General features: G+C 57.8%; 1 protein-coding gene across 2 annotated transcripts; it reads left to right on the plus strand.

The window, feature by feature from the left end:
* The first annotated feature begins 2,445 nt into the window (after window positions 1-2,445).
* On the plus strand, window positions 2,446-26,099 carry TMPRSS9 (transmembrane serine protease 9). Of its 2 annotated transcripts, XM_055706758.1 has the most exons (21): window positions 2,446-2,530; window positions 5,119-5,220; window positions 11,653-11,813; window positions 13,241-13,368; window positions 13,582-13,649; window positions 14,051-14,226; window positions 15,274-15,315; window positions 16,179-16,350; window positions 16,591-16,865; window positions 16,985-17,121; window positions 18,295-18,613; window positions 19,238-19,409; window positions 20,666-20,937; window positions 21,581-21,717; window positions 22,237-22,597; window positions 22,692-22,808; window positions 23,417-23,588; window positions 23,878-24,143; window positions 24,614-24,750; window positions 25,179-25,360; window positions 25,466-26,099. In XM_055706758.1, the coding sequence occupies exons 3-20, from the start codon at window positions 11,681-11,683 to the stop codon at window positions 25,338-25,340; spliced, it is 3,246 nt and encodes a 1,081-aa protein (XP_055562733.1). In that variant the 5' UTR covers window positions 2,446-2,530; window positions 5,119-5,220; window positions 11,653-11,680; the 3' UTR covers window positions 25,341-25,360; window positions 25,466-26,099. The 2 variants fall into 2 exon arrangements, with proteins under 2 accessions (XP_055562733.1, XP_055562734.1); XM_055706759.1 differs by lacking the exon at window positions 2,446-2,530 and having other exon boundaries at window positions 4,960-5,220; window positions 25,448-26,099.
* Window positions 26,100-26,178: the final 79 nt, after the last annotated feature.

The raw sequence follows: 26,178 nt of genomic DNA on the forward strand, positions 1-26,178 counted from the left end.
TGCGGGGACGTGGGCAGAGCACTTGTTTAAAAAAACAAAACCAAACCCTAAATGATGGGTCTTGGCTGTAACGGGGAATAAATCCTGGAAACAGGAGGGTGAGACCCCAACCCGCTGTTCTGCCAAGCTCTGGCTGAGGGCTGGCCCGTGGTTCTGCCACCGGTACGTGGTTGATCGCTACTGATTATCTTAATTAATCCAAAGCACCTCCCCAGCTATCTTACATATTTACTAAAGATCTGTCCATTTCTGCAGCTGCAGAGGCAGTTTGTGGGGGCTCCTTACAAGCACCTACGTACAACTTGCTCGGTGTTGTAGGCAGAGCCCCTGGAAGGAAAGGCTGGATTCTCCACCCGGGTTGGGGGCGTGTAGAGGAATTCGAGGACTGTATGAGAAGTTTATTTGTAAAAAGGCTGTGATGATTGTGAAAAACATAAGGTATGAAATGTTAAGAAGGAAAAAAAAAGAAAAAAAAAAAGGGAGGAATTGTAGAGGAATGAAGGCAGGTTAATTAACACCGATAATATACAACTGTGGGCTGGCTTCAGGGGTGGTGGGCTGGCTGACGGGGATAATGCATCATAATCCTAATTAATAATAATAAAAAAATACAAAATAATAAAAACGTAATCCTAAATAATGCATAATAGCTCTGAGGGGGATGGAAGAGGAGTGCTGGATGGAGAGACCTGGAAGAAGCAGAGGGAGCAGAGAGAGCGCCCTGGATGTAGGAGAGACAAGGAGAAGGATGCAGCAGAGGCAAGAAGCAGAGGAACTGGTCTGAAGAGTATGAAGAAACAGCAGGACAGTAGAATCTGACCGATGGTAGAAGCCTTGTTGCAGCCTGATATAGATATAGATAAAGATAGTTTGTTTGTGCTGCAAGAGGGGCTCATTTTTGCACAGGAATTGGTCCATGCCCAGATGCTCCCAGAAAGTTCCTTTGGGGCGCACCAAGATTCCCACCTGCAGAGCTCCTGCACCAATTACTCAAACACTTTCTTGTGAAGATCTTCAGTCACTTGCCTGGTCAGTTCGTTGTCTCCAATCATCCCGTTAACCCCCCCATGCAGATAATTACGGGGGAGTCCCCTGGACCACCGTCCCCAGGGATGTGGCCGTCCTGGCTCTGTGACCTCGGTCCCCCACCGCAGGACACGCTTGGATTTCGTACTCACAGCTCGCTTGCAACAAGTTCTGCAGCTCTTGCCACATACCCCATTTTTTTTTTTCTATTTTAGAAGGGAATTAAGCTTGTGTACCATACCTAGCAAATGAGAGCTTTTCACCCACCACAATGAGCAGCAGCAGCCAAGCCCCCCAGCATCTGCCCGTGCGGTCGGAGGTGGGAGAAAATCACTTGAACAGAAAAATAGTGACAAGGAGTGGAAATAGGAAGCATTTAAGTGTAATATTGGGCATGAGTCGATGGTGGCTTTCTTTTTGCAGGAACTGTATTCAGGCGAAGACAGTACTTTGAAAACACGGCGTTTTGAATTTTGATTGCGAGCCCACTGCCGCCCGTAAGCCCACTACCACCCGTGAGCCCACTACCCATGAGCCCACCACTGCTTGTGAGCCCACCGCTGCTTGTAAACCTGCTGCCCGTGAGCCCACCCCCCATAAACCCACTGCCGCTTGTAAGCCCACCACCACCAGTGAGCCCACCGCCCACAAACCCACTGCCGCCCGCGAGCCCACCACCGCTTGTGAGCCCACCACCACCAGTGAGCCCACCGCCCATAAACCCACTGCCCCCCGTGAGCCCACCACCGCTTGTGAGCCCACCACCACCAGTGAGCCCACCCCCCATGAACCCACTGCCGCCCGTGAGCCCACCACCGCTTGTGAGCCCACCACCACCAGTGAGCCCACCGCCCACAAACCCACTGCCCCCTGTGAGCCCACCACCGCTTGTGAGCCCACCACCACCAGTGAGCCCACCCCCCATGAACCCACTGCCCCCTGTGAGCCCACCACCGCTTGTGAGCCCACCGCTGCCTGTAAGCCTGCTGCCCGTGAGACCCCCGCCCCCCCGTGAGCCCCCCCCTCCGCCCCCGGCGGGGCTGACAGGTCCCAGATGGGGGGGTGGGGGTGGATCTCGTGCTGCCGGCAGCGCCCACCAGCACCTCAGCAGCGAGTGTTGCTGCCCCCCCGCTGGTGGCTGCTGAGCTGGACGGGGGTTGTGCCGTGAGCTGCAGAGACTTATTATGGGCTGGGGGAGAAGCCGGAGCTGGGGCAGCCCTGCTCGCGGCTCCAACAGGTAGTTGGGGGGGGAATAAAAAAAAATATCTGAAGCCCGCCGCGCGGAGAAGCACCAAACCAGCTCGCCAGGGCGAACGCTGCCCCCTCCCAGGCTGCGCCTTTAAGCCCCGCGGGCAGCGCCCCCCGCCCCTCCCCCCCCCACCCCCACCCCCACCCCACCCCCCGCTGCCCCGGGCGGGCCCGGGCTGAGCCGGGGGAGGCGCCGCGCCGGGGGAGCCGCTGGCGGGGGGCGAAGCCCCCGGTGGCCACGGGAGCCGCCGCGCAGGTGAGTCCGGGCCGGTCCCGAACGGGGCTGCTGAGCCCGGGGCTCCCGCTCCGCCGGCGGCGCTTGGTGCGGGAAGGGGGGGACCCGCACCTGCACCCGCACCCGGTGTGGGCGCTGCCCCGCGCGGGGTCCCCTGCCCTGGGCCCCCGCCTGCGCCCCCCACCCCCTGCACCGGGGTCCCGGCTTCGCCCCCCACCCCCCTGCTGCCCCCAGCTCCTGCCCCGCGGGCCCCCTCCTGCGCCCCCCCACCCCCCCCGCACCCTTCACCCCCCACCTGCGCCCCCCACCCCCGCCGCCCCCTCGCCGGGGTGCAGCGCCGGCCCCGTCCCTTAGCCCCGCTCCTGGGCCGGGGGGCTCGGGCGACCCCTCACCCCACACACACCTTTCCGGGGGGTGTCCCTGCGCTCCGAGGCTGCCAGGCTGGGGGGGGGGGCTGCAGCCCCGTGGGCTTACGGGGCGGGGCTCAGCCCGGCTCGGGGAGATGCCGCTGCTTGGCCGGCCCAGGGGGATCCGCTTGTTTCGGGGGGTGTACGGCCCCCTGGGGAACCCCCGGCCGGTCACCGACAGCAATGGGTGCAGGTAACGCTTTGTAGTGGGTGTCGATCCCTTGGGACCCCGCGATGACTCGGGGGAGGGTGGGGGCACGCTGTGCCCCGCAGCGCCTTTCTGGGGGACATGGCACTCTTGTCTGTGGTGACAAAATCACTGCCAGCGTGTCTGCTGTCCCTGCCATGTCACCTGGGGGTGCGCGGGGGTGGCGGGTGACCCCTGCACCCTCTGTGCTAAGCACCAAGTGCAGAGAAGGGTCTGCGTCGTTCCAAAGTTGTAACGAACGATGAAATATTCTGGTGAGAAAGTTCGGGGCGCTGCGTGGGAGAGCACGGTTCCAGCAGCAGCGCAGACCTCAGCGCTAAAACAAGCGACATCGTTGCTCCATGAAACGCGCTCGTGGCACAGCCGTGGCGCTGAGCAGTTTGGACCTTGGCATGGGCCCGATCCAGCCCCCGCCACGGGCTCTGAAGGGCACCTTCATCCCAGCTGAAGCAGCTGGTCCTGCAGCCGGATGGTGCTTTTTTCCCGTGGTGGAAGGAAAGGGGTCGCGGGTGCTGTCACCTCTGCACCCCCTTGTCTGCCAGCCCCCAGTGTTCCGGCGCATCCCGCCGGATCCCGCGCAAGAGTGGTCCCAGGGGTGACAGTGCTGAGCAGGGCAGCACAGGTGGGTGCAGGACTGGGGCAGCCCATGGGTGCCAGCATCCTGTGCTTGGTGAGGGTCTCCCCAGGCAGGAGGGGCTGCACAGAGCTCTGCATGGCCATAGCAGTGGTGGAGCGGGTGACGCTGTCCCTGCGTTCCATCCTGCGAAGCCTCAAAAATCCCGTTGACTCGGAAGCTGCCCAGTTGCCCACTGGGCTCTTGCCTTCCGTCGCTGGCTGGTTTCCCCGTGTGACTCCTGAGCATCCCTTGCAGGTTAGGGCTGGCTTTGGGGTACCACAGGGGCGCGTGCCCGTGAGCGGCGATGCCTACCTGCCAACGGCTGGCACCAGGGACAAAAAATGGAATTTACATGTTGCTTTGGTGTCTGTAGGCTGCTAAGGCAGAATAAAATGGGATGATCTGCAAAATAAGGAGACATCGGCTTTAGCCCCGGTTCCTCCAAGAACCTCTGGTCCCCGTGTGGCCACCAGCTTCACCGGGATCAAGGGTTCTCCCACAGCTTTTGCACAGGGCTGGACACAGTGTGCGAGGGGTGTGTGTGCTGTCATTAAGGGAAATGAGCGTCAGAGTTTTTTCTTCTTGGCCATTCATGAGCTGAAAAGTATCAAATTCTCTAATGCTGCTGTGGTGGGAAGCAGCGGGACAGAAATGGCACTTCTTGCATGCTGGAGACTCCCCAGGTGTATTCGGGATTTACCACCTGTACTGAGTTGTCAAGCCAGCGCGGCCGGGGGGAGGCAGGCAGCCTTTATTCTACCGTGTAAACCATGAGTACAAGTTTAAAAAGTAATTGCAGGGACAAATGTGCCCTGTGACCAAAGGGAGAGCCGGGGGCCGAGTGCCTCCGGACTGGAAATGCTGGCTGAGCCCATGGCATCAGTGATGATGCTGGACTGGGAATGCTGGCTGAGCCCTTGGCACCAGTGACAATGCTGGACTGGGAATGCTGGCCGAGCCCTCGGCACCAGCGATGATGCTGGACTGGAAATGCTGGCCGAGCCCTTTGCACCAGTGATGATGCTGGACTGGGAATGCTGGCCAAGCCCTTGGCACCAGTGACGATGCTGGACTGGGAATGCTGGCCGAGCCCTTGGCACCAGTGACGCCGCAAGCGCCGGGGAGCTCAGCCTGTCTGCCATGTCCCAGCTGAGCGGGAGCTGGCAGGCAGGGGAAGGATCTTCTTACTCGTAAAGGGAGAGAAGCCCGAGCAGGACAATGAACAAGGCTCGCACAGTGTCCGCGGGCGCGCTGGCAGCAGCGCTGCCGCTGAGCCAGATGCACCTCCGAGGGGAACGCTGCGGGCGAGCAGCTGCTCCGGGTTGTTGGGAAACCGAGCGGCCGGGACTGTAACACCCCAGGATTTATTTCCTTGCAGGCTGCTGGTGCTCGGGAGGGAGGCTGACAGTGCTGGGGGTGCTTGGCTCGCTGCCCTCGATAGGAAGGAGGTGTCCTCAGCCCTGGGTCTGCAGCCTCTTCGGTGAGTGAAGTTTTCTGCTCGAGGGTGAGGTGTAGCCTTTGAGATGCAGCTACACGTTGATGTGGGGGGTGGGGGGTCGGTGTGTCGATGGGTGGAATCAGACTCCTCAGCTGGAGGAGAGTTACAAAGCAGGTGTGTTTATTGCGGCGCTGGGCGCAAGGGGGGGTCGCGCTTCCGAATTTGCACATCGTTCCCACAAGCATGATACAAAGTCAAGTCATGCATGTGTCTGTGATACAAAGTCATGCATATATGTAAGGTTTCTGAAAATTCAGCATCTCCTCCCTCTGGCGCCACTTCAAGACATACTTTTCACCATCTTGGGCAGTTACCTGAAGTTTTTGTTTATCTTTGCATACGTTAGCAGTCTTTGTTGTTTAGTTTCTGTTATCTTAAAACATCTGCTAGTTAAGGATGCACCCTTCCTTACTGCCCACTCTACACATGCCCACTGGGCTGGTTTTAATCTCTTTATCAGCCAATCCCCAAGTGGGGGATCCACCCTGTTGGTGGGGGCCATGTGAGTAGGAGGTTGCTGATCTACTACTACCACAATTATTTTACCCTGGTTTATTTTCTTGTAGCAGTTGGCACATCCTCATCAGAAGGCTCCTTATTTATCATTCCTTATTTATCATTCCTTATCATCCTGGCGGAGCTCATCTACATCAGTACTGATTGTCCCTCCTCCGAGTGCGAGTGCTGAGCTCCCCTTCGCGCTCTCTCGGGTGTTGATGTTCCTGTTGTCTGTGCAGCTTCTGTCTGCAGCAGTTTGGGGTTTTCACTCTATCAGTGTCCCATTTCGGAAGGTGGAGATGGGATCAAGCCAAAGGACTAAGGAAACGCAGCGCTGGGTTCAGGGGACCACTCTGGTGGCAGGGGATGCTCGTGCCACGTGCACCGAAAAGGACCCTGGTCCTGCGAGCCGCGGGTCTTTGCTGGTGAAGGTCATTGCTCCACCTGGCGCAGTGCTGAGCGGTCCCGTCCTTGCTTTACCTGTTCTACCAGCTGGCTGCTGTTTCTCCATGGGCTTTTTTTCATGGCATATCATCATCTCAGAAGATTTAAGGGACGATGTACGGGCTTACCAGGACGCAGCAGTTTTATTCCAACACTCCCTTTCTCCTCTGGAGCCCCCTCACGGTGCAGCCCTGGGTGGGGGGGGTGGGGCTCGAGTGAGATGGGGGAACTGGCACGGGGTTCTTGGGCTGACGGGTCCTTGCACCGCGCCAGCACCCAGCAGACACCTCTTGCTCTACATCCACTCCCCTCGCAAAATACTCTGCCTGCTGCCACAAGTTGCTCAGCCCCGTTTGGGTGCAGACAGGTCCCCAGCTGTAAGGGGAACCCCACGGCTGGACCCCACTTTGGCCGGGATGTTTGGCTTGGGCTGTTCTCGCCAGCCGGCGCGTTTGCACCCCCACACCTCTGCATCTCCTCTGGTCACACTTCTGCTCTCACGTGCCCCAGGCGGCCATCGTCCCATCGTCCCTCATCTGCTCACGCCGGCAGTTGGGTGGCACCGGTGCGGTTTGGTGTTCTGGTGCCTCTGGTTTGGAATGGTGGAACCCACCGAGCGCGGCACGTTGGACTCTGCTTTTTCCCTTTGGGCTTTCTCCTGCTGGAGGCAGGTGACACCGCTGCTGTATTGCTCCTCTGAAGTGCCACAAGCCTTATCTCAGTGACACAGTCATTAGCCCTTCGCTCCCCTCTGACCAAAGGCTCCTCAGGTGGATTTGCTGCTGATCTTGTCATCCGCCCTCCGGCAAGTCACATATTTTTCATACCGATGCCATCATTTCGCAAGGGCTTTGTCTGGGTGAGGACGTGGAGGCATGACCTTCAACCGCCCTTGTGATGGCTCAGCAGACACTGTGTTGCTGCGCTGAGAACCTGACCACCCTGTAATGCTGCCTGCTTCGTGTGGGATAAAGCGAACACTTTATATATATAAAAAAAAAATGAGTATTTAAATGGTTGCAGTGTGTCGGCTGCCCTTTATAACCATAGCATCAGAAAAAAGTGCTGGAAGATGGAAATGCAGCACCAAGGCTCCAGAACAGCCCAGACCTGCCGTCGGGGCGCTGGGGTTTGGCTCATTATCTGTACCTGGGGTTGGCTCGTGGAGACACAGGTGCCTCTGCTGCTTTCCACTCTTCCTCCCCTGCTTCTTCCCCATGGTCAGCGGGCGAGAGGCTCAGCCTGGTGGTGCTGGGGCCACCAGCCCCTGGAGAAGGGCAGGAGGGAGCCGGGGGCAAAGCGGCGTCAGAGGGGTGAGCATCCCTCTTGGGAAGGGAGGACTGGAGAGGGCTGGGGGGCGAGAGGAGCGACCTCAGGAGGTGAAACCGTGACCGGAAAGACACACGAAGGCAAAGGAGGAGAAATACCCGTGCGGTGGAGGACAGGAGGCTGGGGGTGGGTGAAGAACACCCGAGCCTGTTCCCTGGGGGGGCTGGGGACGCCGTGGGGAGGTCGCCTTCGCACCTCGGGAGCTGCCACATTTTGCAAGAAGCCGGGTTCCACCTGAAGCCAGGAACCAGCAGGATTTGTGCGGAGCAGTCTTGTGCTCTGGCCCACACGCCACGGGGCTCACGGACCCAAACAGGGTGCAACTGCCACGGTGAGGCTGGGGTCTGTGTCCGGGGAGGGGGCACCCAGGACATCCGTCCCTACAGTGGCCCTGCCGTGTCCCCTTGCTGCTCCTGCACGTGGCGTGTCCCCCACCTGCTGCATGAGTGCATGCGTGTGCTCACACACACGTGTGCTCACCCCCAACATGTGCTCACCCCCCCATGTGTGTTCACCCCCCAACATGTGCTCACACACACGTGTGTTCACCCCCCAACATGTGCTCACACACGTGTGCTCACCCCCCCACGTGTGCTCACACACACCTGCTTTCTTCTCCTCCTTGACGAGAAGAGCGGGTGTCAGCGATGGTTTGGCTAATTAGGAGAAATATTATGGATAAATGGATGTTTGTGCCATTCCGCTTTATATTTTGGAATTTCCCTGCCTGAAGTGGTCGAGAAGTAAAGTACATCCTCCAGGGAGATCCTATGGGATGATGCAGGGCTGTCCTGGAGCTAAATCCAGGCTCTGGTGGAGAAAACAAACCCTGAGCTGCCAAGAAAGGGAAGAGCAGATATGGTGACCATCTCCCAGGGGTCCCGCGGATCCCTAGGGATGGCTGGAGGTGGTTATTTTCACAGGACGGTTCTTGCTGACTCTCTCCAGCAGCAAGAAGAAACCTCACAAGAAAGGACTGGAACGACCCTCTCAGGTCATGCCGTCATCCCCCCTTCGCTATCAGGGGCATCGTATTTTATAACCGCTCATAATTCATAATCTGACAAAAAAAAAGGTAAATGTGCTTTTCCTTCTCAACATTCCTCCTGGAAGTTTGTGCTCTTCTGACTGTTAATACTCCCCTAATTTCTCACCACCGAAATTTACTTTTTGCTCATCTGATTTCACGCAGCAATGTTTTCCCGCGTGCGTTCAGCTCCGTTTTGTGTCTATAGAGGGTCCTTACCCTCTATTTTGCTCTTGCAGGTTGGGTTTTCCATTTACACAGCTCTTTAATTCTTTTTTAACTCGCACCGCTCACACCAAAAGAAAATAAACTGTCCTTACGCTAAAAGGGAGAGCAAAGAAGACAGGTTTTGATTGTTTTTGGGGAGCAGAAGATTCTCTGTCTCCAAATATTCTGTTTTTTCCAGTTAAAGTGCCCCTGCACTCAAGACTAGGAACTTCTTCCGAGGGTCCCCTGTCCCTGTTGTTGTAGTACGACTTTCTATGTGCAGCCAGGTTTAGTCCAGTCTAACTTGTGTTGTCAAAATAACCCCCGGCCGTAGCCGATTTTGTCTGTGATGTTAATTTTTTTCCCTCAGATGCCGTGGTCCAATCTTTAAAGCACACTGACAGCCAGGCCACAACAGGTCAGCGTATCTGGGCTGGATTTTTGAGCTCCCCGGTTCAGCATCCTGCTGGAGAGCCGGTGGCTCCAAAACCCGCTGAAAGAGCGGAGGAAGCATCGCTCATCTGTATGCATTCAGGTCACCAGGACCACTGGCGAGAGTGTTTCCTACCCGTCTCCTCTTAGCCAGAGCTGAATTGTCAAACGGAGATATTGTCAGCAAAACAGAGGGGCCCCCAGGGCCGCCGGCAGGCTCAGTTACGGCTGGCAAAGAATATTTGGAGGGCTGTTGGAAAAAAAAAAAGAGGTGTCTTGGACAGACTCTCCCTTCCTCTCCCGTTTCTCTCTGTCTCTGGCCTCACAATGAAATGACCTTTTAAAATCTCTTTATCTCGAAGCTTCAGTTTAAAGAGCTGCTGACGCCTCTTGGAAAACACTGAAAAGCTCTTGCAAAAAAGTCGCTGCGGCATCCTGGGTCCTGCTCGGCCTCCTTCTCTTTCACGGCTACATGTGTTTCCATTAGAAAAGGCTGTTCCTCCACAGTTTTCCATCACAGACCAGTCCGTGCCATCAGCCAGCATGGGAACCGGTGGGAATGGCCAGCGCAGGAGGGACCGGGCGCGATGCCCCTCAGCAGGACGGAGTTTGGGACCGTGGAAGGAAAAGCTGGGTGGGTTTTGTGTTCCTGAAGCTCTCGATATCTAGGCAGGGTAAGTCTCAGAGGTTAATTTGCTCAGGTGCTTCTGGTGTGACCCGTAAATCTGGTTTCCCAGCAGGCAGAGGTTGAGTCCTTAGACACCTTGGACCTTTGGCCAAGAAGGCTGGATCGTCCGTATTTCAACTCTGACCGACCAAATTGTGTGAAATGGACTTGGCCAGTCTGAAGGGAAGGGTTGTGTGTCTTCTTCTGACCTGTAAGGGAGGAATATTGACCCAGTTTTAGGGCCGGAGGAGATCGGTGCCCCTTCTGCTCTCGTTAAGCTTCTTTCAAAAACTAACTCGACTCAAGTCCAGATGCTGGAACGACTGTGGATAAAGCAGATCCCAGGCTCTCCCATTCCTACCGGTGTCCAGGTGTTGTTGCCGTGCAAAAGAAGGTCAACCACAGGCTGGCTGGTGCTAGCGAGAGGGCAGGCAGAAAGCCAAGGTGAAGTGCCCTGGGTTTGGCACCTCTGGGGTCACGTCGGGAGTACCGTGTCCCATCTGAGCATCTTCGGTGCTTGAAAGGTATCGACCTACTGGAACAAGTCCGGCAGAGACCGCTGGGTTGACCTCAGGGGGCAGGAAGGATCACTGGAAGGGGCTTTGGGTGCTGTGCAGGACTTTTGTACCACTTGAAGCAAAATACTGGAGGCACTGGAAGCACCAGTGCCAGTGCTGGCCACAGGGGAGGGAAGGCTGCTCATCAGGACAGCAGCGTAGCTGTCATTAAAGCATGTACTAATTGCTCGGCGTGGCCACGCACTGGAGCTCTCTGCTAAAGGCTGTAGTGAGATTTGTCACCTGCTGAACTTACTGGCTGTGATTTTATATTTCCTTCGCGATGCTTGCAAAAATAGGGAATAGCATCGGGCTCTACATGAAACCTCACCCTCGCACCTGCCTCATCACACGACAGGACAAGGTGTATTATTTAACCACTTTTAATCCATATAAAGTATACCGTGGGGATATAGGCAGCCTGGGCAGAATGGTCCAGTAGAAGCAGCCAAGGATTCCTGAGGTTTTCCAGTGCTTTCCAAGTACCAGTGGACTTTGGTACATTTACCAGCCGGAGTCCCGGGCAGGCCCCTCTCTCCAGGCTGCAGCTCCGTGTCCCGGGATGCGACCGCAGCCTGATGCAGGCACGTAGGTTCCTCTCAGATAAATGTCCTACTTCCCAGCTTCACTGTTCTGCCTGCTCCTGCGGCTCCATCACTCCTGAGCAGCACCGAAGCCCTGCTGGTGACACTGGTTGTTCTTAGGCTCTTTACTGGGGGTGAGATAAGCCAAGATGCCGAGCCTGGTGCATGCTCCCTGTGCCATGAGCTGCCGTACCAGTTCACCGGGCATCACAGCCAGCAGGACCTTGAAACCCAGCCTGGGGGGCTGCCTGCTGAGGAGCTGGTGCCATGTGCTGTCCTGACCACAGGGCAAGGGCTGTGGTGCTGGGACACTGGCTCAGCACCCAGCCAGAGCTGGTGTCACCAAATGTGCCTGCACAGACACAGAGGCATCAGGTGGGTTCGTACCCACAGCGGACACGGTGATGCTCAGTGGTGGCCTCTGAGGAGGAATGGGAAGAGGAACCAGGCATGGAGGTGCCACCATGGTTGATGTCTCCAGGTCCTACAACCTGGCTGTATTAGTAAAACCTGAGGCATGTTCAGGGGATGCTGTGCGTGACTGTCCTTTTACTGCCAATAACGCACCAGTTGGAGCTCCTGGGGTGACCGTGTCTGGCACATGACATTTCATCCCAGTCTTGTCCTTTTCCTCCTCTTTTTTTTTTTTTTTTTTTTTTTTTTAATCAGAGGCCACCTGCAGAGCTGCTGGGGAAGCATGGACCAGAGAAAGCCGGTGCCAGGCACCCAGAGAAGGGGACCGAGGGCCAGCTGCCAGCCGTGGTGGATGGTGACCATCGCCGCTGGCGTGGTGGGCAGCGTGACAGCCCTCTGCCTGGGGATCCTGCTGGGTGAGTGTGCCACCGGGTATGTTCTTTCAGTTCATCTGCTCCGAAAAAGAAATGGTCTGCACAACTCACAGTGCTCGTAGCAAAAACCCTCAAAAGCCTTCTGCTGTGGACAAGATGTGGTCAGTTTCCGCCCCCCCCCCCCCCCCCCCCTCCCCAGGCTGCAAGGCCTGTCATCAGGTTGTGTTCTGAATATCTGGCTGTAAAGCACTTCACCTGCGGTGGGACATGTATGCTGTGCTCCTCCCGTGCCTCCTGCCCTGGTCTCCTGGGACAAGGTGACCCGCTGAGCGAGTGCGGGGCAGGCTGCGGATGGTGTCTGGAGGCTTTAGTGAAGCCTTTGACAGGGTTTCCCACAGCATCTCCTGGGGAAATGGGCTGCTCACGCTGGGGTGGAAGTGCTGCTGGCTGGGGGAGAAGCACGGTGGTGGATGGAGTCACATCCTGCTGGTGCTGGGCACACTGGGTGCTTGCAGGGCTCCCAGCCCTCTCTAATGGCTTTATCGACAGTCTGGGCGAGGGGGTCGAGTGCCCCCTCACTCAGTTTGCAGATGACACCAAGCTGTGGGGGATGCTGATCTGGGGGCCAGGGGGCTCTGCAGGGGGGTCTGGGCTGAGGCCACTGGATGAGGTTCAACACGGCTCCGTGCCGGGTCCTGCACTGGGGTCACACCAGCCCCACGCAGCGCTGCGGGCTTGGGAAGCTGCCCGGTGGGAAGGGGACTGGGGGTGCTGGTCGACAGCCGGCTGGAGATGAGCCGGCAGCGTGGCCAAGGTGGCCAGGAGCCCAGGGGGCCAAGAAAGCCAACGGCATCCTGGCTTGTGCCTGAAATGGTCTGGCCAGCGGGGCCAGGGCAGTGATCATCCCCCTGTGCTCAGCACCAGTGGGGCTGCACTGGGAGCCCTGGGGTCATTTGTGGCCCCTCGCTGCAAGAAGGACACAGGGGTGCTGGAGCGTGTCCAGGGCTGGGGAAGGGGCTGGGGCACCTGTCGGGTGGGGAGCGGCTGAGGGACCTGGGGGAGTTTAACCTGGGGAGGAGGGGGCTCAAGGGGGTACAGCACCATCCTGCAGTGCCACCCAGTTTGGTACCCAGCGCGCCTCTCCCCAGCCTGTCCCTGCAAGGATGGGCCCGCCTGGGGTTGCGTGGCCACGTTGCACCCACCTGCTCATGGACTTTTGTCTCAGGCTCGACAAAACCCCACCATGTTCGAGCTCAGGTCAGTTCGGTGCCGGGTGCTGCCATGGCGTGTGCAGGGCGCACCCCCGGCCATGGGGTGGTCAGGGACGGGCAAGATGCTCAGTCCAGGGGGGTGTAAAGGACGTGGTGAGGCTCGTGGTCCAAAGCAGGCAGCAAGGACAGCTAGCTCCGGCCCCAAACCTGCATGTAGCCTTGGTGGCCCTGACAGACACCTTCCCCCCTCCCCGGCAGCCTGGCACCCTGCAGTGGAGACCAGCTTTGAGCACACAGTGGAGCTGCGAGGGATCGCGTTCAACAGCAGCTTGCAGGCAGAGAACTCGGACTACTACAGGGTGCTGACGCCTGCTCTCGAGAGGCTGGTGAGTTGGTCTGGGATGGCCAGGAGAAGACTTGGGAAAGACCACGGCAGCGCCCCAGGGCTGAGCCCGGGTGGAAAAGGGTGACCTGAGCTGAACACGGGTGCTCCTGCTACCTGCCGGGACAAGAGATGCTCCAGCGTCCTGCGTCACCCAGTGCCACCTCCTGGGGTCTTCTACCTGGTAGGTGTGTGACCGTTGTTCTTTGCCTTGCAGTTTCTGTCCAGTTTCCAGGACTCCCAGCTGGACTGGAGCTGCACCGGTTGCACCATCCTGGGCTACAGGTGAGTGTGCGCAGGCAGCTGCCAGCAGCAGGTCCAGGGCATTCAGAGCAGCCCCACCAAGGTGAGCTCACACCTCTGTCCTTGGTCAAAGCCACTGCAAAGAGGAACTGCTTCTTTGGTCAAGGCTGGATTTTCTTCTAGGATTGCACCAATGTTCTGGCTTCTTTCATTTGGAAATGCAGTCAGAAAGGCAGAGGAAAATGGCTTTGTTCAACTAAAGCTGAACTTTGGGCCAGAGAAAAAAAATGCAAATGGCCATTTCAGGCCAGAGCGCATCTCCAGAGAAACTGGTGCCTGAAGTTATGAGTTTGGGTTCCCTGCAGGCAGTAGCTAGCACAAGAGCTTGTCCCTTGGCCAGGCTGTGGAGCCAATGGACCCATCAATTCCCTTTTCTCCAGCAGGAATGGAAACTCGAGCGTGATCGTCCATTTCCGCCTCCACTTCATCCCTCAGGATTCCCACCCGCTGAGCTCCACCATGGAGGAGGAGGCTCTCAGGCATGGGCTGGTGGCTGCCCTGCCCAAGCAAGGGCTTTCCCTGGCTGCCTATGGGACTATATCCTCAGCTTCCCTTACAGGTACACTCCTGCCGCAGGTGTTGGGCAACTCGAGCGAGGTGCGCGGTGCTGGTGGCACCAGGAGGTCACGCCAGCAAAGCCATGACCTGTGTCTCAGGTAGCCCAGCCACCGCAGCTGCCCAGCACCAATGTTGGAAGCAGGGGTGCTGGATGCAGCCACAGGAGGTGCTGTGCCTGGTACCCAGGTGCTACCAGCTTCACGAGACTGCAGCAGAAACATGGCTAGATCTTGCTGGTAGCCCAACAGCAATCCATGGGGGGACCCCAGCTCCCCCCCAAGGCTGGTGCTGTCAGGATGCTCCCTGGCCGTCAGGAGCAGCCCCAGGTGCCCACAGTAACAGCAGAGCCTAAATTGCAGCTGCTTTGGCTTTTCGTGGAGCACCTGGAACCAGCCTGAGGGACAAGAGCAGAAGCTCCGGGAGGTTAATTGCTGGGTTGTCTGTACCTACGAGCAGCCCTTAGTCCTCAGGGTTGTAGCAGTAATTCCTGCTTAGGTAGATATTTCTCATATTTGAGTTATCCTGAAACAGCCTGGCCGGGGATGTGCCTTGGTGCAGTGCCTGTGGGGCTGCACGTGGCTGTAGGACTCCTGGTCCAGCAGATTTAGGGAAAAAACCCCTGTGCCTGGAAAACATGAAGGTGTGGGTTCTTCTGCAGTTCCCCCTGCGCTCCCCGCAGCTCCCTGGGTCTTGGGGAGCTTTGTGCAGCCCAAAGGGGGGTGCATGAGCACCCCTTGGCTTTAGGCAGCAGCCCTGTAGAGCCTCGGCTTTGTTGCCTGCTCCCGTGCTGGCTGTGGGGAGTGCCGCCCCACACGGGATCACCCCACGAGCCTGCAGGGCTGGAGGCAGCTGCTCCTCTGCTGGGCACCGTGGTGGAGCAAACTGGGGAAAGGGGCTGGGTGAGGAGCTCCCCAGTGGCTGTGGGACAGGGCCCACCGTGGCCAGGCAGGAGGAGAAGCTCTGCCAGCCTGGCGCAGGAGCAGTGCGGCCCGTGGGAGCGCAGTCCCGGGATGCCCTCACTGATGCCCGTTCCTTCCCTGCTCCACAGGTCCCGGTGAGGTTTCTCCCCACAGAGCTGGGCTGAGATCAGGTAAGAGCCCCCCCCCCCCCCCCCCAGCCCCCTGGCTGTGCTCCGCAGCCTGACCCATGGCCTCCTCCTCCTCGCCGCTGGCCTGGCAGCAGATACCAGAGGTGTTTGTGCCCCATCTTGTTCGTAACCCGGCGGTCCAGGGCTCTGCGCTCCTTTCCTCTTGTGAGCTCAACCAGGCGTGCTCCGCTCCCGGCTCCGGGCACTGCCAGGGCAGTGACAAGGACACTGGGGCACTTGTCCCTGGGGAAGCTGGGACATGGTGACTGGAAGGGCTGCAGAAGACACGAGTGACACATGGTCACTTGTCACAAGACCCAGCATGTGTGGAAAGAAACCCGTGAGCGTGATGGCCGGGACTGTGCTGATACCCCTGATGGGGGGAGCAGGGGGGGGTCTCTGGCAGCAGGTCCCCTGGGCAGGGGGGATGGGTCACAGCTACTGTGGTGGCTGTAACACCACTGGCTTCTGGGCACCGGAGGAGAGCCAAGGACACGGCACACCTTGTCAGGCTGGTGGTAGATGTCGGCATCAAGATGAGGGGAACTGTGCCCTAGGAACACCTTGGTCCCACCACCAGCTCCGAAGGGTCATGGCAAGGGCCACCTTCCTGGTGGCTGACATCTGGGCAAGTGCCACGTGCCTGCCAGCTGCTGGGAGCAGATCCTGAGGCAGTGGCTGAGCCTGTGAAACTAACTGGGATACTTCTTCCCAGAATTTCTTGGTTTGGAAGAGTTTCAGGGAGGATGCTGTGATGAGCCGGTGCTTTGCAGTGCTCTTTTCCCAGCCTGTGGGTGAAACCCGCTGACATCCCCGGCAATGTCCCGCTGCTCCACCACGATGTGTGGCTCTCTCCTCCCTTCCAGACTGTGGCAGCCGCCCTGCCATGCAGACCGCCAGCAGGATAGTCGGAGGCTCGGAGGCATCCAGAGGGGAGTTCCCGTGGCAAGTCAGCCTGCGCGAGAACAACGAGCACTTCTGCGGTGCCGCCATCCTCACCGAGAAGTGGCTGGTGTCTGCCGCTCACTGCTTTGCTGAGTAAGCTGTAGCACGCTACCTTCCCCTCCGCCCCGGCTCCAAATGCTGCCGTTACCCCTGCGCTGGGGCTCCCGCTGTACCAGGCTGCTCCATTGTGGCCAATTCCCCATCCCCGACGGAGCCGTGGCAGCTCCTGCCTGGCGTGGGCGGCAGGAGGGGTGGGAGGCAGCACCCCAGCGCTGGTGTGCGGGGTGATGCTGTGGCTGCGGGCTCACGTGGTCCCCGCTGTCTCTCTTCCAGGTTCCAGGACCCAGCCATGTGGGCAGCTTACACGGGGACCACCTCCCTGCGAGGTTCAGACAGCAGCGCAGTGAAGATGGGCATCGCCCGCATCATCCCCCACCCCTCCTACAACACTGACACGGCCGACTACGACGTGGCCGTGCTGGAGCTGAAGACACCTGTGACCTTCACGAAGTACATCCAGCCCGTGTGCCTGCCGGACGCTCGGCATCACTTCCCCACCAGCAAGAAGTGCCTCATCTCTGGCTGGGGCTACCTCAAGGAGGACTTCTGTAAGCAGAGCACGGTGGGGGGTGAGCCTCGTAGGGGGCACCGGGGAACTGGGGTGGGCTTGGGGTGGGCTGTAACACGGGTCCCGCCGCCGGCTCATGGCTGCGCCTCTCTACGTCAGTGGTGAAACCTGAGTTCCTGCAGAAAGCAACGGTGGAGCTGCTGGACCAGACGCTGTGCTCCAGCCTCTACAGCCACGTCCTCACGGACAGGATGATGTGTGCTGGCTACCTGGAGGGGAAGGTTGACTCCTGCCAGGTGAGCTGTGCCCAGGGAAACCGGCACCCCTCCCTGCACCCGTCTTTTCCCTCCCAGTATGCACAGGCAGCACGTCCAGCAGCCGGAGCTGACACCAGTTACTGTCCCCCCGCAAGGCTTGAGGCCATGCCTTGGACCCAGGTCTGGGGCTGCAGAAGACAAAACTGACGACATGTTCCCTAGTGCTCGGGGCTGCTTAAGGGGCGCTTTGGGCTATTGAACCGCTTTTCTCCCCTGGCTGAGCTGGAATCGGGGCTGGTGCTACCGGTGTACCCATGGCAGGTCCCCAGATCAAAATCCAGATGGCAAAGGGCAGCAGTGGAAACTAAAACGTAAACAACAGGGTTTGGTGCGCAGCTTGGTGTTTTCCCTAGTTGGGCTTTATCCAACCTGGAATTGCAGGTGCTCAGCTGGAGAAAATCCTGCCTTTCCCAGCGAGCTGGGAGAGGGGCAGTGCTGGGAGGAAGAGGAGGGCTGTGGTCTCCACCGCTGTCCCTGTGGTCTGGCAGGGCCCTTCACATCCACCAACTGAGCAAAACTGCACTTCTCTGGTGGTAGCACGTCATGTTTCTGCATCGGATGCAGCACAACCACCAGAGAAGTGGCCAGGAATGGAAGACTGAAGGTTGGATGATGAAGGTGACCCACTCACCTAGAGCAATCCAACCCCCAGGAGGCACTGCCAGCTCCACAGGCACCACATGTCCTACATCGGTGACACTCGTGTGGCCCCACAGGACCAGGGAACCAGAGGCCAAAATAAGAAAACATCATGCAAAGCTGAGCATGGTCTCCGTGGGTTGCCTGTCACGCAGTGAACACCCATCATCAGGCTGTTCAAGGGCTGCTGGGCTTAACCTTCACGAGCAGCAGTTTAACAAATGATTAAACCAGTAGAAATGCTTACCCTAGATGTTATAGAGGATGTCCTTGCTGTCTTCTGGCATATCAAGGGCACAGGGCTACTGCTTAACAGCAGGACAATGTGCCCACACAGGAGCACCCAAAGGGCAGCACAGGAGATGCTTCACTCATCACTAGACTGGGTGAAAGCAGAGGTGAGCTGGGACACACGGGGATGGAGACCCCCGGGCTGGCAGAGGAGTGCAGAGGGTGGCCAGGGCCAGCTCGGAGCATCCTCAAGGAGACTTCACTGTCCGGCTTCTCTTGCAGGGTGACTCTGGTGGCCCCCTGGTTTGCCAAGAACCATCTGGCAAGTTCTTCCTGGCGGGAATCGTGAGTTGGGGAATTGGATGTGCTGAAGCCAGGCGGCCTGGGGTTTACACACGCGTTACCAAACTCAGGGACTGGATCCTGGATGCTATTTCTGCCTTCCCTGCCGCAGCCCACACTGCCCTTCAGGTCCCCTCCAGTACTAACAGTAATGCGCCCGGCTCCGAAGAGCTCGAGACCACCACCACCACCGGTGCAATCCCCACCACTCCAGCAGCCCCAGCTGCCACCAGGGCGGTGACGGCAGCGAGACCACCAGGTACGAGCACCCAGCGGGTGGGCGCCCCTCGGCAGGAGGGATGGCTGGTGTGGGTCCACATGTCGGGGTCGTTATTCTGCTCAGCCAAAGTGTCCTTCAGCAGGGTGACCCACACAACCCTGCCCAGGCACAAGTGACACTGTGGGTACCCCGGCTCACCCCAGAGCAGCCGGGCAAAGGCGCTCAGCCCCTGCGTGGATGGGTCCTGTGGGCTCCTTTGCTTATGCAACTGAACGTGTAATTTTGCTGCGTAAGCGGGTCTGCTCCAAGGACCGGGGACTAAATCTGGCACATCCACAAGTGAACCTGTGGAAATTTAAATTAAAGCTAAATTTATGTTTAACTTTTAATCTGGAATGGCGAGGCTCAGAGACACAGAGCTGCTGATTGCCCTCGAGAAAGGCAGAGGATTAAGGACTTGCCCAGAGCAAGATGCAGAGCAGCAGCGGGGGTGAAAGCGCACGTACGGCTGCGCGCAGCCACCATCAGAGACCACCACAATCAGCTTGGGCAGGTCCCTCACATCTGTCCCCGCTCAGACTTACTGGTTGGAGAGAGCAAAAGTCTCTCCTCGCTTGTCTTCTGCCAGGGGTGCTCACATGTCATGCTTTGGCTTTTGTTCAGAGTGTGGAGGACGACCTGGGTTCTCTAAACCCAGCAAGATCGTGGGAGGAACAGATGCTTCCAGAGGAGAGATCCCCTGGCAAGTCAGCCTGAAGGAAGACTCGAGGCATTTCTGTGGAGCCACCATCATTGGGGACCGCTGGCTGCTGTCGGCAGCTCACTGCTTCAACGAGTAAGAGTCCGATGCTGCTCGCACTGCTCCTCCAGCTCCCCTGCCCCAGAGCTGGGCAGAATCCAGTCCCGGGGCAGAACCAAGGCTACACGTTGGCTGGACGTTACTACCTGTTGTAGCTAGAGATTCAGAGCAAAAGGGGTTCTGTGGGGAGGCTGGGGTGAGGCAGGGAAAGGTTAAAGCAGCCAGGGCAGGGAGCAAGGGCAACACATCTACTGGGTGGAAAAGGAGTGGTGCCACAAGAGAGCTGCTTTAAGAAATTTAACCTTAAAAACTGGCTGTAATATATGTAATATATGAAATAAGAGACACGTCATCAACTGTTAAAGGGAAGATGGTCAGTTCGATCCTCCGTAGTTCTGTTAAACTTGTGAGAGCCCAAGCCCAGATTTATAAATAATCTAGATGAAGAAATGAGTAGCAAGAGGATAACGTCAAGAATAAAAATTGCCGAAGGCAGAAAAGGTGGGGGACTAACTGAGGAGTTTCAAGACAACCTTATGCATCAAATAGCTGGGCAATAAAGTGAAATGCAAGGTAGGCGAGCGTTGACGTGAGGCACAGGGCAAGCAAGCAGCACGTGCTGTCTGTCTGCAGAGGGTCACGGGTCTCCAGCAGCTTTAAAGGGGTCAGAAATACTGTGGGTATTGCCACGAAAACAGCAGTTCCTGGTAATGCCCAGCACAGGGACATCCTGAACGTTGCAAGCAGTGCTAGCATGACATCGCCAGAAGGCCAGCACAAGACGAGGATGAGCTGGGTGTGGAGCAGCATCGGAACGGGCACGACCAAATGGATCAGACTGGGACAACTGGGGAGGAAGGGGGTGCGTGACAGGGACGGCAGGGCTACAAAGGGCACAGTGGTTAGGGAATGCCACCTTGTTGCTTTTCTAAGATCTCCAATAACCACCAAGAGCAGGTGTAAGACAATCAAAAGGGAGCATTTTTTTCATAAATTTCATGAAACCAAATGTTTAAAAGGGACATGGTGTTGAAAAAAAACCAAGGAATAAACCACAACTCTAGGAAAACCCAAACAGAACCCCCAAATCCATCAAGACCTACACGGTCTGTGTGCCAGAACGCTTCTGAAATCACAAATAGCTGGTCTGTGGGCCTGACTTAGCAGCGCTGCTCTTCTGTGTGAGGCTTTGGTAAAGGGAGGTTTCAAACACCGATCGTTTAAAGTTGTCCGCAATTTAAATGTCAGGATTCATGCCAGGCGTATGTGTGTTTGGGATCGTGTGTTTGCAGGACAAATCCGGAGGAGATCGAAGCCTACATGGGAACAACGTCACTAAATGGAACCGATGGGAATGCAGTGAAGGTCAATGTCACAAGGGTGATCGAGCATCCCTTCTTCGACCCTGTTTTTCTGGATTTCGATGTGGCGGTACTAGAGCTGGCAAGACCTCTTGTCTTCAACAAGTACATCCAGCCCATCTGTCTTCCACTTGCTGCGCAGAAGTTTCCCGTTGGCAAGAAATGCCTCATTTCTGGATGGGGTGACCTCCAGGAAGGGAATGGTAAGCAGTGACGCATTACCAGTTGGTTTGCTCTGGAGCAGTGACAGACCCAGACAGTCCTGGGAGCGTACAGGACAAGGGACAGTAACGGGGACAGTCAGGAACTGACAGAAAAACGCGAATAAGGGCACACCGAGCACTGCCTTAAACCGCAGTTATTTAGGAGCCACCAGCAAACAAGAAAATGGAGAGAAGGAGCCAGGAGAAACCTGCTGGGCTCCCCTCGGGTGTTCTCCCACGTTAAGCAAGAGCGGGGTGATGCCTCGCACCTGCCGTAGGTCTGGCAGGGTGGCGTGTCGGCCCCAGTCACCACACTCAGCCACAAAGATGTTCCAAGCAATTAGAAAAAGCAACGCTCCCGCTGCAGGGAGAAGGCCTGAAGGGTGGCACGTGTCCCCCTGGCAGCAGGACCAGGAACCCGCAAGGTGCTTGGCACAGGGACGGGGACGTGCCGCCTGCGTGCAGCATCCTCTGCGCAGGCGTGGAGCTGCACCCTGGGGTGAGCGGGGGCAGCTCAGAGAGGACTCAACCCCATGTGCCAGGGTTAGAGCCTGTTTTCTTGAAATACACGTTTGGTCAGTCTAAAAGCCCTTAGTTTGCGCTTCCCTCTGCTGCACTCGCTAACCCCGTGGTTTTCGTGCAGCCACCAAGCCCGAGATCCTGCAGAAAGCCTCGGTGGGCATCATAGACCAGGAGACCTGCAACTTCCTCTATAACTTCTCCCTCACCGACCGAATGATCTGCGCTGGCTTCCTGGAGGGGAGGACAGACTCTTGCCAGGTAAGAGCGGGATTCCTCTGTGAATCATTCCGGAAAGCTGGGCTAACACAGCTCAGCACATCCTCCGGATTTACCGACCTGCGGTGGCCAGGCTGCAAGCCACGCATCCCTTAGCTCAAAAACCTCAGCCCGCTGCTTTTAAAAGTAAATAAAGCTCCATCAAGTTGAGCGTGACTTAAACCAACTGTCCCACCGCTCCGTCTGGCCAGACTGGAGTCCTGGATGACGTGTGTCCCCTCCTGTGGCAGCGAGGCAGTGGCAGCTGCTGGTGGCTGTCCCTCCTTGTGGGAGGGGGCTGTCGGGAGCCGTTACTGTCCGTGAGAGATGTGCCCCGTGTCCGTGCTGCAAGGGGGAGCCCGCTGACCCTGGTTTCAGCCTGGGCATGTTCTTGTCTTGCACACAGGACAGCCCGATGGACTGGGCGAGGAAGGGGCTGGGGCTGGCGGAGTCCTCCACGCAGCTGCAGGTTGATCTCTCCTGGGGAGACTGGGTTGAGCAGCCTCCTTGCTTCTTCCTCAGGGGGATTCAGGTGGACCCTTGGCCTGTGAGGTGACCCCAGGAGTGTTTTATCTGGCTGGCATTGTGAGCTGGGGAATTGGCTGTGCCCAGGCTATGAAGCCTGGTGTGTACTCCAGAATCACCAAACTCAAAGACTGGATCCTGGACACCATCTCGCAGCTGCCCAGTCCCGGCACAGGCACCCCTTCCAGTTCAGCCATCGCTCAAACTCCTACTGCAGCCGTCCCCATCCAGCAGCCCAGCCCAGCAGCTCCAAGTCCAATCGACAGAACCACCCTGGGCTCGAAGACAACCACAACCATGAAAGAAACCTCCATAGCGCTGCAAACCACCGAGCCTGCCAAGCCCACCCAAACTCCAGGTAAAACTGACGATAGATTTATTGCCATGGTGGTAGGAGACCTCCAGCCCCAGCACAGAGGGTGCTGAGCAAGCCGTGGGTTATTGCCTTCCAGTGGTGCCCTGTACCAGCCTCACCTTCAAGTGTTCCAGCGAGGTCTGTATCGGGAAGGAAAACCCGGAATGCGATGGCATCGTTGACTGCAGCAATGGCTTCGATGAGCGTAACTGCGGTAAGTACGGCTCTGCAGCCTCACGGCTTTGCCCAGGCTCCCCAGTGACACCCACGAGCTGCCCATGGGCTGTCCTGTGCCCCACCTCACACACCGGGGGTCTGGGCCAGCCCCTTGTGGTCCAGGTCCTACTTGGTCTGCTGGAGACGCATTACAAGATAAAGCTGGATGAGCAGGATCCAAATTTTCCGCCGGAAAATGTGGCCCCTTCTCCCATGCTATAAAACATTAGAACCCCTTGCCCAGCACGCAGGCCTTCTGGTCAGTTGTTCTGCCAGCCCAAGCTGGCGAGATGCTCTGCACAGCATGGCGGGCCAGAAGATGTCTGGGTGTCCCCAGGAGTGCTCCTTGGACCGCACGTTCCTTGCTGTGTGACAGCTCAGCCAGTCCATCCCCCCACCCTGCACGCCTGCAAGGTGGGATCTCGGACAAGGGAAAGGTCCCACGTGTGCCAAGCCTTGCCTCAGACGGGTGAACTCAACCCACCACATCCAGCTGCCCGGCGTGTCTCCCCAGAAGGCTGCCCCGTGGCACTGGGGGTGGAAGGAGGGCGGGTGGCCCCTTTGGCGATGGTCACCTCAACCCCGGTGCCCGTTCCTCTGTCCCAGACTGCGGCTTCACAGCTGCCCTGGCCTTCAGCAAGATCGTGGGTGGCAGCACCGCAGCTCGAGGAGAATGGCCCTGGCAAGTCAGCCTCTGGCTTCGGCGGAAGGAGCACAAGTGTGGGGCTGTCCTCATCGCCGACCGGTGGCTGCTCTCTGCAGCTCACTGCTTTGATATGTAAGTCTGAGATGGGCTAGTGAAGCCACCTGGCTCCTGGCCGTGCTCCCGCCAGCCCACCCGCCCTCCCCCTTCCTCGCAGTCCAGCGCTGTGGCTGGGATGCTGTGCCCCACTGGAAGCACGCACTCCCTATTCCAGCGAAGCCTGGGTGATGGCCACAGGGTGATGGAGGCGGGGGTCCTGCCCTGACACGGTGTGTCCGTAGCGCATCCCAGCCCCCCAAGCAGAGGAACGCCTCCCCCTTGTGAGGCCAGGCTCCTAACAGCCAGGTTTGCTGTCTTTCTGCAGTTACAGTGACCCCAAAATGTGGGTGGCCTTTCTAGGAACGCCTTTCCTGAGTGGCATCGATGGCAAAATGGAGAAAATATTGCGTATCTACAAGCACCCTTTTTACAACATCTACAGCCTGGACTACGACGTGGCTCTGCTCGAGCTGAACACGCCTGTCCAGTTCAGCAGCACCATCAAACCTATATGTCTGCCGGACAGTTCACATGTCTTCCATGAAGGAGCCAGATGCTTCATCACAGGCTGGGGCTCCACAAAGGAAGGAGGTAAGGGCTGAGGGCTCCCTCGCATCGCTGATGCTGAGCGCCACCTCCCCTGTGAGCCCAGACACCCGATTCCCACGCAATTCCCACACCACAGCCCCAAGCATGCCCCATGCCAGGCCAGACCCTGTGGGGGACACAGAGCCTGGCCTCACTGCCCTGTCCTCCTCTCTTTGGTCACACCTCTGCTCTCTTGTAGCCTCCCCAAGCGTCCCGCGCACACCCCATCCCTGAAGCAGCTGCGCCAGCTGTGCTGCTGCAGTACAGGGCCCACACAGATACCGTTCCGGGCCAGCCGTGTGACGAACCACGCGCCGAAGGGACTTTCCTATGCTTGCTCCGCTGGGGAGGCACTTTGTCAGCACGGGTGTCCCCCTTGGCAAGCGAGTGGCGCTGCAGGGATCCCGCTCCTCTGCGTGCTGCCGCCACTCCTGTGCTTGGCACTGTGCTAACGGCGGTACTTGTCTCCTCAGGCGTCATGTCAAAGCATCTGCAAAAAGCAGCAGTGAACATGATCGGAGACCAGGCCTGCAAGAAGTTCTACCCCGTGCAGATCAGCAGCAGGATGCTGTGCGCTGGCTTCCCGCACGGCACCGTCGACAGCTGCTCGGTGAGCGTGGGAGCAGCAAACGCTGCGGCTGGGACGGGTGAAGTCCCCGAGCTGTGTCCTCTGACGAGGCCCTTGCCCTGCCTCCCCTAGCTCAGCTACTGGCCGTTGCCATTATCTGAGTCCATCCTGCATCCCCCCCGGGCTGTGACAGGTCAGAGAAACATGCGGAGAGGTGATGCCTAGAGCCCGCAGGGATGCCGTGGGGCCCGTTTCGTGACCCTGTTGTGCCCCCAAACACACTGTCCCGTGTTCCAGAACCGCAGACTGTGCATGCAAAGACATCACCGAGCAGTCCTCCAGCTTGGCAGCAGGCTCCTGGGGAGGCGGGGAACAGCACAGCAAATGTCCCAGACACCAAAGAACATCTCACAGCTGGGGGGGCTGGTCTGTCTCCTTGCCTTGACAGAGGACCCTTTTCCTCTCTGCAGGGTGATGCCGGTGGGCCCCTGGCGTGTAAAGAACCCTCAGGGAAGTGGTTTGTTGCAGGAATCACAAGCTGGGGCTATGGCTGTGCCAGGCCAAACTTCCCTGGTGTCTACAGCAAAGTCACAGCTGTCCAGGGCTGGATCGTGCAGAACCTCAAGCGCTGAAGCTACATTTTGCCACTCAGGTAAGGTGAAGAGGACGAGGAATGTGTTGGGAGAGAGGAAGGGAGGGAGGGAGGGAGGAAGGAGACTACGCATCTGGCTGTAGCAAGACGTTTCCCCTTTCCCAGCCCACCTGCCAGTGACACCCACGCCGTACACGCCTGGACCACTACTGAGAAGGCTCACCTCCAGATGACTTGGCTCACCTCCAGATGACTTCACATCCAGGCTTACACCACTTGGGAGGCTCCCATCACTGATGCTGCGCAGCCAATACCATCACATTCAAACAGTAAAAAGGCTGCTAGGCAAACATGGCTGGAAAGCATTTCATTTTCACGTAGTCATTTTCATTTTCACGTAGCCATTCTGTTCTCTAGAGGGGGAACTGCACTTCAGTGTCAATTACTCCACATACCCAGTTACCTAACAGTTTACCTTGTGTCAGAGCACTTCGGTCCCTTCATAGACCCCACCACACTGGGAGATTACATGAAATCGGGTTCTCCCACACCCCTTTGAGTGTCCCAGCGGGTAAGGAGATAACATCCTTCCAGTCACTCTCCCTGCCCCAGCAAGTACCAGCAGTGAAATATTTTATAAACTACAGAAGAGCTTCAAAAGAAGGGATTGAAAAAATGTTACTACAGGGCTGTGGGCACTTTTCATCTCCTACACTCTCCTGTTCCAGCTCCTGTGCACAGTGCTGACTACACAGCATCAACTGACTTTGCCAGGAGAGGTGTGTAAGCCAAGAACAATACAGAGCTCAGCCCCAAAGCAGACCCAAGTCCTCTGTTGCAGAAGTGAACGCTCCCTCAAAAAAACACCACTGAGAAGG

The sequence above is a fragment of the Falco cherrug genome, chromosome 4 (assembly GCF_023634085.1).
Source record: "Falco cherrug isolate bFalChe1 chromosome 4, bFalChe1.pri, whole genome shotgun sequence".
Lineage (NCBI taxonomy): Eukaryota > Metazoa > Chordata > Aves > Falconiformes > Falconidae > Falco > Falco cherrug.